Source organism: Amphiprion ocellaris, chromosome 24, assembly GCF_022539595.1.
Source record: "Amphiprion ocellaris isolate individual 3 ecotype Okinawa chromosome 24, ASM2253959v1, whole genome shotgun sequence".
In the NCBI taxonomy this organism is placed as follows: domain Eukaryota; kingdom Metazoa; phylum Chordata; class Actinopteri; family Pomacentridae; genus Amphiprion; species Amphiprion ocellaris.
The window spans coordinates 18207097-18217325 of record NC_072789.1 but is presented as its reverse complement, the minus strand read 5'-3'; the positions used below and the strand labels follow the sequence as shown (position 1 = coordinate 18217325).

The 10229-nt window shown below is 43.8% G+C and overlaps 1 protein-coding gene across 1 annotated transcript in view; it reads right to left on the bottom strand.

The window, feature by feature from the left end:
* The window catches only part of LOC111569301 (kalirin-like), a 65626-nt gene that overhangs the window by 33496 nt on the left and 21901 nt on the right, over nucleotides 1-10229 (bottom strand). Inside the window, exons 25-37 of the mRNA XM_055008361.1 lie at nucleotides 8620-8773; nucleotides 8415-8530; nucleotides 7923-8045; nucleotides 7088-7270; nucleotides 6888-7012; nucleotides 6753-6819; nucleotides 6560-6669; nucleotides 5931-6000; nucleotides 5736-5825; nucleotides 4559-4651; nucleotides 4368-4479; nucleotides 2232-2422; nucleotides 367-468 (exon numbers count right to left, since the gene is read on the bottom strand). Coding sequence (XP_054864336.1) covers nucleotides 367-468; nucleotides 2232-2422; nucleotides 4368-4479; nucleotides 4559-4651; nucleotides 5736-5825; nucleotides 5931-6000; nucleotides 6560-6669; nucleotides 6753-6819; nucleotides 6888-7012; nucleotides 7088-7270; nucleotides 7923-8045; nucleotides 8415-8530; nucleotides 8620-8773 — 1536 coding nt within the window. The remainder of the gene's footprint in view (nucleotides 1-366; nucleotides 469-2231; nucleotides 2423-4367; nucleotides 4480-4558; nucleotides 4652-5735; nucleotides 5826-5930; nucleotides 6001-6559; nucleotides 6670-6752; nucleotides 6820-6887; nucleotides 7013-7087; nucleotides 7271-7922; nucleotides 8046-8414; nucleotides 8531-8619; nucleotides 8774-10229) is intronic.

The following is a 10229-nucleotide window of genomic DNA, read 5'->3' as shown; positions in this document are numbered from 1 at the left end:
CAGGTAAAAAAACAAAAAACAAACAACAAATAAACAACAAATATGAATCATTACTGCTGATAATCTGCAGTAGATAATCTAGAAATCACACTTTCAAATAACTGCAAATTTATATAAAATAATAATTTTTCTTGCTCGTTTAAATACAATTTAAAAAAAATTTTTTTTAAAAATTTTCCTGCCAAACACTGTAAAAGAAAAATAAATTTAATTTGTGAAAATACAGATTTTGGTCGAGGGCATTATTTGCAGTTTTTGCCAATTTTCTTCGTCCTCACAAAGATGTTTTACAAACTTGAAGATTCTAAAAACAGCCCAAATATTCCTGAGAATAACCAGGTTTGATGCTCCGATGTTCAGTCGCACCTTCAGGACCGTTTTGTTGTCAGACGTCGGCGTCCGTCCGACCCACAGAGCGAACTTACAGGGGTCGCCTTCGATGTGCTCCGTCACTCCAAGCTCCGACGTCTGGAACACATTGAGAAACACTTCCATTTATACCAGGAATTAAATAGCACTGTAAACAACAAAAGTCTTTAAATGCCCCTCCAAACCACAGACATGTCCCCATTACATACAAAAACCACCAAAATGTCCCCATAAACCACAGAGATGTCCCCATTAGATACAAAAACCACCAAAATGTCCCCATAAACCACAGAAATGTCTCCATTAAATACAAAACCCACCAAAATGTCCCCACAAACCATGGATATGTCCCCATTAGATGCAAAAACCACCAAAATGTCCCCAAAAACCATGGATATGTCCCCATTAGATGCAAAAACCACCAAAATGTCCCCACAAACCATGGATATGTCCCCATTAACCACAAAAAACAACAAAAATGTCCCCATAAACAAAACAAGCATGTAAAATACCCACATTATTTACCCTCCGTCAACAGGTATTTCAGGTGTTTCTACCCTCAGGTTACAGGTACACTATATTGCCAAAAGTACTGGCTCACCTGCCTTGACTGGCATATGAACCTAAGTAACATCCCATTCCTAATCCATAGGGTTCAATATGACGTGGGTCCACCCTTTGCAGCTCGAACAGCTTCAACTCTTCTGGGAAGACTGTCCACAAGGTTTAGGAGTGTGTTTATGGGAATTTTTGACCATTCTTCCAGAAGCACATTTGTGAGGTCACACACTGATGTTGGACTAGAAGGTCTGGCTCTCAGTCTCCACTCTAATTCATCCCAAAGGTGTTCTATGGGGTTGAGGTCAGGACTCTGTGCAGGCCAGTCAAGTTCATCCACACCAGACTCTGTCATCCATGTCTTTATGGACCTTGCTTTGTGTACTGGTGCACAGTCATGTTGGAAGAGAAAGGGACCAGCTCCAAACTGTTCCCACAAAGTTGGGAGCATGGAATTGTCCAAAATGTCTTGGTATGCTGAAGCATTCAGAGTTCCTTTCACTGGAACTAAGGGGCCAAGCCCAGCTCCTGAAAAACAAGCCCACACCATAATCCCCCCTCCACCAAACTTTACACTTGGCACAATGCAGTCCCACAAGTACGGTTCTCCTGGCAACCACCAAACCCAGACTGGTCCATCAGATTGCCAGATGGAGAAGCGTGATTGGTCACTCCAGAAAAGGTGTCTCCACTGTTCTAGAGTCCAGTGGTGGCTGCTTTACACCACTGCATCCCACGCTTTGCATTGCACTTGGTGATGTATGGCTTGGATGCAGCTGCTCAGCCATGGAAACCCATTCCATGAAGCTCTCTGCTGAAGCACTGTTCTTGAGCTAATCTGAAGGCCACATGAAGTTTGAAGGTCTGTAGCGATTGACTCTGCAGAAAGTTGGCCACCTCTTGGCACTATGCTCCTCAGCATCCACTGACCCCGCTCTGTCAGTTTACGTGGCCTACCACTTGGTGGCAGAGTTGCTGTCGTTCCTACACACTTCCACTTTCTTATAATACAGCTGACAGTTGACTGTGGAATATTTAGGAGCCAGGAAATGTCACGACTGGATTTGTTGCACAGGTGGCATCCTATCACAGTTCCACGCTGGAATTCACTGAGCTCCTGAGAGCGAGCCATTCTTTCACAAATGTTTGTAAAAGCAGTCTGCAGCCTAGGTGCTGGATTTTATACACCTGTGGACATGGAAGTGATTGGAACACCTGATTCTGATTATTTGGATGGCTGAGCCAATACTTTTGGCAATATAGTGTATTTCAGGTGTTTCTACAGGTATTTAAGGTGTTTTTACCCGCAGTCTGCTCTTGTACAGGTATTTGGTTCGTCCAGACGAGTCTTTGATCTCTTTGCTGAAGATGAGTGACAGCTCAAACAGGAAAAGGTGTCGGTCCCGCCCCTTTCGGATCAGAGACTTGGGCTCCCAGACCAGGAAAGAGTCCTGCAGGAGGAGCTCGCCCTGAACCTCCAGACCCTCCTCCAGACCTGCCGGGAACAAACACAGGTTACAGGCGTCGGTAGCACAAATATCAGAGCGTCTGTCAGGTTTTATCCTCAGCAGTTAATAGAACCCAAACATGTTGAGCTGAAGCACCTTTTTAAACTCAACAAAGTGGTACAGAAATAAAAAATGACATCAAGTTTGCTAATAGGACTCCAAAATGATGCAATTTTTCTACAATATGATATAAAATATGTCCCAAATGACTCACAACTTGTTAAAAATGATTCCCTAATTGTCTAAGATGTTAGTATGTTTAAAATGACAAAAAGACATAAAATTTGTAAAGGACAAAACAGAAATCAAAACGACTCAAAAATTGTCCAAAATATATAAAATTTGTCCATAAAGACTCATCAGACAAGACTCAAACAAATCCCAAATGACTTGAGAATTGTTCAAAATAAATAAAAATTTGCTTAAAATGATTCAAAACTCTTTCAAAATGATTTCTGATTTTCTCAAATGGCAACATTTGTCCTAAAAAACTAAAATTTGTCTAAAATGACTCAAAGTTTCACCAAAAATGACTCTAAACTCGTCCAAACCAACACAAAGACAAAAAAGACTTGAAAGTGATCCAGAAAGATGTAAAATTCGTCCAAAATGACAAAACAAAACTCAAAACGACTCAAAAATTGTCCAAAATGAAAAAGTTTGTCCAAAATGACTCAAAACTTGTCCAACATTAAATAAAATGTGTTCAAAAAGACAAAAAAAAAAAATCCCAAATGACTTTAGAATTGTGCAAAATAAATAAAAAAATGCCTAAAATTACTCAAATCTTGTTCAAAGCAATTCCTCAACTAAAAATTGATTCTTGATTCTCTCAAATGGACAAGTTTGTCTGATACGACTCAAAAGTTGTACAAAGAGACTTAAACTGTCAGGCTGGCTGCTGCCAGGCCGAGTTAATGCCCTCCCCTCTCCTTCCTCCTTCCCTGTTAAGGCAGCCCAGCAGCACAGAAGGAGCAACAGGTGTTTCCCATCACCCATAATCAGCCAGCTCAGTGGGTGCAACCAATCAAGCCTCAGTTAGTCACTATAAAACCGGACACAACCCAGCTCTCACTGCCGGAGCGTAAAAGGAAGACAAAAGAAAAGAACGAAGGTCATGTTCCTTCTGGATCCACCGCGTTTCTGCCGTTTGTGCCGTTAGCACTGGACCCTGGACCCTCCGAGCTAGGAAACACTCACCCGAGCCGACTCCCCCCTCCTGTTGTCCTTCCCCCACTCACCTCTTGCTGCTCCAAACCCTGGCTGTCACCGCTGAGAGCCAGTTCGGAGCATTCCCAGCGGACTTCGTGGGTTAGTTGTCTTGCCTTAGTTTTAGCTCTTGTTAGAGAAGCACTGTATGTGAAAAGACTTCAGTTATAGTTACCCCTCGCTCTCATTGTTGGGATAACCTCGTGTTTAGTTTAGGTACTCCAGTGCACTCCTAGAGTTTCTCGTGTTTATTTGGGCCATAGTAATTGCTCTGGTGGGTAGAGGCACCATAGTTGTGAGGACTTCTGTCATGGTCACCTTTTTGCCACCCCAGTGTTAGTCCTGATTTCTGTTTGAGGTCCCTGAAAACATTGAAAATAAACCAGAGTTGCATTCTAATACCGACTGTTCATTTCCTGCGCCTGAGCTCCCACTGAACCCCGTGACGTAAACTTGTTTAAAATGACTCAAAGTTTCGATAAAAATAACTCTAAACTCGTCCAAACCAACATAAAGTTTGTCCAAAGTGACTCAAAACTTGTCCGAATTAGATAAAAAGTGTCCAAAACGACTCAAAAATGATTCCAAAGTTTGTCCACTACAACTCAAAAGTTGTCCAAAGAGACTAAAACTCGTCTAAAATGACTCTAAACTCATCCAAGCCGACACAACGTTTGACCGATAGATGAGGCATGGATGCGACCGTTGGTAATTCGTCGCTACCTTCTAGCATGCTAACGTGCATAGCATCGTTAGCTCTCTTGGGGACGCTCAGCATCACGTCGAGGCCTTCCTTTATCTCGCCTTTCCCCTCCTCACAGCAGGCCAGCAGCTCCTGGAGGGAACAGTTGGACGTATTTAGAACAGATGAACTTTATTAAACGGCTAACGTCGCTAGCGGAAAGTTGCGTCACCTTTAGCAGCAGCTGGTATTTGGTGATTCTCTGGACAGGTTTGATCAGAGCCGAGGAGATGGAGTTAGCCAAACCGTGTCTCCTCTGGACCTCCTGGACACAAAACAAACTCTGAGACACAAAAACTCAAACCTCTGGAAGCTTCAGTGACTAACAGCAACAACAACTAAACTTTAAGAGTCTCAAAGGTTCCTCCAACGATATGACTTCCTGTTTCCTGTTTTTCCTGCACATTTTAGTGTATTTTTGTGTTATAAGTGTTGTTAGATTCTGATAAATGCTAATGCTCATGCTATTTCTGAAAAATACTAATGCTAATTTTGATAAAAGCTAATGCTAATGAGTCAAAAAAGGCTTAAGAGTTGCGGAACTTTGTCCTGGATGGTACCTAGTGAACTACAGGTATTGTAATATTTACAGTATGTTTAGCAGTACCTGTTGTGAAACACGTAGTTGTACTGTATATTCTGAACCATACTGCGTAGACGGCAGTATATTTCAGAGTATATTTTGCAGTACCTGTAGTATTTACAGCATATTTAGCAGTACCTGTTGTGGAACTGGTACATGACCTGTATATTTTGCATTGTACTACAGGTATTGCAGTATTTGCAATATATTGTAGAGTATATCTTTCATTACCTGTTGTGGAACTCAGATGTCCTGGATGGTACCTACTGAACTACAGGTATTGTAGTATTTACAGTATATTTAGCGGTACCTGTTATATATTTGGCAGTATAGTTTGCAGTAACTGTTGTGGAACTTGTAGATGTCCTGGATGTTTTGCACTGTACTATGTTGATTGCAGTATTTGCAGTATATTTTGGAGTATATGTTGTATTACCTGTTGTAAATCTCATAGTTTCCCTGCATATTTTGCACGATGCTACATGTATTGTATTATTTACAGTATATTTAGAAGTATATTTACACGTTCAATAAATATTTGTAAGCAGTACATGTGTAGTAGTATCTACACTGAAGTAGTTTCTACTATATTCAGAAGTATATTTAGAAGTATATGTTGTGGAACTCATGGATGTTCTCCGTACTCTGAATGTAGTACATGTATTGTAGCCTTTGAAGTACATTTAGAAGTATATTCAGCAGTGTCTGTTGTGTATGTCCTCATGTAGTACATGTATTGTAGTATTTGAAGTATTTTCAAACGGACCTCGAAGAACCCGACGCCGTGCTGTTGGATCAGTAAACTGGAGTCCGGTTTGTTCCTGCAGTACGTCACGTACATGTGGAACTTATCGGCCTGACGGGAAACAAATACTTTTACTTTCAGTGTACTTCAGCCTGTAAAGTCTGCAGTATTTATACTATGTAGTACTGTAGTATAAATGTGATCTGAGCCGGTTACCCAGGTAACGAAGCAGTGGCCCACATCCTCCGGAAGCTGCTCGTAGTTTTCCAGCTCCTTCAGGAAAATACTGCAAATCACACAGTACTGCATTAATACACAACAAAATACGCAGCGTTAGTACCACATGTGGAACCTCTGTCGTGTTTACATCAGTACGTATAGGTGTCTTAGATGTGTACTACTACTACACTGCAGTACAATTTACAGTACCTGGTTACCCAGATAATGTCCTACTGTAGTACATATATTGTGAAATAAATGTAGCTGTAGTTGTTGTGGAACTCATGGACATCCTGGATATTTCATACTGTAGTACATATATTGTAGTATTTACAGCAAATTTAATAGTATATTCTACAGTACCTATTGTGGAACTAAGAAATATCTTGGACATTCCCTAATGAAGTACACGTGTAGCAGGATTTGCAGTATCTTTGGAGTATATTGTGCAGTACCTGTTGTGGAACTCATAGATGATTTAGATGGTTTGTATTGTACTACATGTATAGTAGTATTTGCAGTATATTTGGGAGTATTTTCTACCTATTGTGGAACTCGTAGATGTCCTGGATGTACTGTACTACATGTACAGTAGTATTTGCAGTATATTTGGGAGTATTTTCTACCTGTTGTGGAACTCGTAGATGTCCTGGATATTTCCGAACACGACATCGTCCTTGTTGGCCAGACCAGGTGGGACGTCCTCTGAGCCGCTTGTCATCTCCCACAGGTACGTCTGCGTCAGGACACAGTATTACCGTTAGGAAGTACTACGCAGTATGACATAGTACTACATGCCAGTGTTCTGTCTAAACGTACCTCGATACACTCCTGCAGATCTCTGACATAGACCCGTTCCGTCTGGAGGAGCTCGGCCATGATGTACCTGCGGACCAACACCAGCATAAGTATTCCAGTACTGCGAATTGTAGTACTAGTACCAACAGTACTCACTCTTTCTTGCGGGCGGAGCGCCTCTTCTCGTCGCTGACCTGGTGGCTGGGGTCGGACAGGTTGACCTCGGGGTCGGAGTCAGACAGGCTGTTGGGGATGAGCTCCAGCTCCAGGTCCTTGTTGTCCTGAGGGGACACCAAAAACCATCAGAAGGACTGCGTCCAACAAACTGACGGTCCTCTAAAAGTGTCCTGCATTACCTGAGAACAGCCTCCCAGCGCCGTCTCCAGCAGGTGGCGGTACTGCCCCATACGGATGGTGAAGTCGCGGTAACGTTTGTCCACCGTGGAGACGCAGCGGCGCAGCTCGGTGCGGTGGGCGTGGCCTTTAGCTAGCATGCTCTCAGCTAGCTGGATCAACAGGTGGACCTTCTCCTGGGTGTGCTGAGGACAACCAGAAGGTTTAGTAAGTTTGTGGTGGTTTTGTGTCTCTTTGTGGTTGTTTTGTGTCTCTTTGTGGTTGTTTTGTGTCTCTTTGTGGTTGTTTTGTCTCTTTGTGGTTGTTTTGTCTCTTTGTGGTCGTTTTGTGTCTCTTTGTGGTTGTTTTGTCTCTTTGTGGTTGTTTTGTCTCTTTGTGGTTGTTTTGTCTCTTTGTGGTCGTTTTCAAGTCTTGAATCTGCTGAACTCGTGATAAACTCACCTTTGCCGAAACACAGAACTCTCTGTGTTGGTTCAGCATTTCTTGCGTCTCGGTGACTGTTGCCCCTGGCGACGTGTGTGTTGCTAGGTAGTGGTCACCTGACTGCTGCAGCCAATCCAGAGCCTGCATAGAACGGACACGTTAGACAGTTTTAATTCAGAATTATTGATCATAATGATGATTATTGACAGGTTTTTTTGTTTACTTTCTGAGCACAGTTGAAATCCCAAAATATCGTATTTATTGTCATATGAGATTAAAGAGTCTCTTTGTGGTCATTTTGTGTCTCTTTGTGGTTGTTTTGTCTCTTTGTGGTTGTTTTGTCTCTTTGTGGTTGTTTTGTCTCTTTGTGGTCGTTTTCAAGTCTTGAATCTGCTGAACTCGTGATAAACTCACCTTTGCCGAAACACAGAACTCTCTGTGTTGGTTCAGCATTTCTTGCGTCTCGGTGACTGTTGCCCCTGGCGACGTGTGTGTTGCTAGGTAGTGGTCACCTGACTGCTGCAGCCAATCCAGAGCCTGCATAGAACGGACACGTTAGACAGTTTTAATTCAGAATTATTGATCATAATGATGATTATTGACAGGTTTTTTTGTTTACTTTCTGAGCACAGTTGAAATCCCAAAATATCGTATTTATTGTCATATGAGATTAAAGAAAGCAGCAACTTTACATTTTCGAACCAAGAACCATCAAATATTTGACAGTTCTGCTTCAGTAATTGAGTAAATATTTGTTCCTTCTTGGCTGGACATCAGTTAGTTAATGACTATAGCCTGTGCAGACTAAAGGCGTAAGGTTCTAAGGGGAACCCTGCAGACTAAAGGCGTAGGGTTCTAAGTGGAACCTTGCAGACTAAAGGCGTAGGGTTCTAAGGGGAACCCTACCTGCTGAGCATGGCTCTGGAACATCAGATACTGCTGGCACTGGTCCAGTCGACGCTTCTTCAGCGTCCAGAAGTGCAGGACTCTGTTTTCCCTCTGCAGCAGCTCACTGAGGATCCCTGGATGGACGGATTAAAGGACAGGTTACACGAGGCGTTCCTCAGGGTTCCGTCCCAGTTCCTCAGTTATTTTGTTCTTCTGTTCTCACCTTTGACCTGCTGCTCCGGGACTCGGGAGTGTCCGGTCACCTCCGTCACCCCGGAGACGGTGACGCTGTGGCCAGAGATGTTGGCCATGGTGACGCTGTTGCGGTGGATGTACTTGAGGAAAACTTCTGCGTTGCGTCTCGCCAGTGTGCAGGCCTGTCGCCACAGAAACAAGATGGTTATGACCCACTTATAAAGCACAAATAATACTGCAGTACTGAAAGTATTTCACATTAATCAGACACTAATGGGACTTTTAAAATAAGTCTGAACAATCTAAGTAGAGCTGCAACTAAAGATTTATTCATGTTATTTTCTACTGGGAGTAGGCAGGAGTGGTCGTCTAGGCGCACCGCCCCCTGGTGGTGTAAACTGGCGCTGGTGGAACGTCACCTCACTGGGGGGAAGGAACCTGAGCTGGTGGAGAAGGTGGAGGGGAAAACTCTGACTGTTGTCTGTTCTGATGCACCAACAGCAGTTCAGAGTATTTGGCCTTCTTGGAGTCTCTGGGTGGTTCCTGGAAGGGGGACCACCTGGGGACTCCATAGTTCTCCTGGGGGACTTCAACGCTCACGATGGAGAAACCTGGAGGAGCTGATTGGGAGGAACGGACTGATCTGAACCTGAGTGGTGTTCTGTTATTGGACTTCTGTTCTAGTCATAGACTGGCCATAACAAACACCATGATGGAGCATAAGGTTCTCATAAATGTACCTGGTACCAGAGCACCTTAGACCAAAGGTTGATGATTGACTTCATAGTTGTGTCATCAGACCTGCAGCCGTATTTACTCAGGCTGTGTACAGTTGGGGTGGAGAACTGTTGACCTGTACTGGGGACATTGTTGGGTGGTGGAAAGAGCACTTTGAGGAACTCCTGAATCCGGTAAACACGTCCTCTGTGGAGGAGGCAGAACCTGAAGCCTCGGGGGGATCTTCATCCATATCCATGGCAGAGGTCGCTGAGGTAGTTAAGAAGCTCCTCGGTGGCACCAGGTGTGGATGAGGTCCACCCTGAGATGCTGAAGCCTCTGGACATTGTTGGACTGTCTTGGCTGACACGTCTCTACAGCATGGACATTGGGTACGGTGCTGTGGAGTGGCAGACCGGGGTGGTGGTTCCCATCATCAAAAAGGGGAACCAGAGAGTGAGTTCCAACTACCGGGGTATCACACTTCTCAGCCTCCCCAGGAAAGTTTACCCTAGGGTGCTGGAAGGGAGGCTCCAACCGATTGTTGAACCTCGGATTCAGGAGGAACAATGTGGATTCCATCCTGGTCATGGAACGGTGGATCAGATCTTTTCTCTTGTGGAGCTGCTGAGGGAGTCATGGGAGTTCGACCTGCCAGTCTACATGTGGTTTGTGGATCTGAAGAAGGCCCACGACCGTGTTCCCCGAGGGGCTCTGTATGGGGTACTGAGGGAGTATGGGGTACTGAGGGAGTATGGGGTACCAGGCTCTCTGATACGAACCATTTGACACATTTTGAAACACCTGCCAAAGGATCGTAAACATGTTCTTGATTCCTTCACAACACTGTGGAAAGACATAGAAATCGGAGGCAACATTTGTGCTAATTGATTATTTTCAGACTTGTAGGGGTCCTGAACG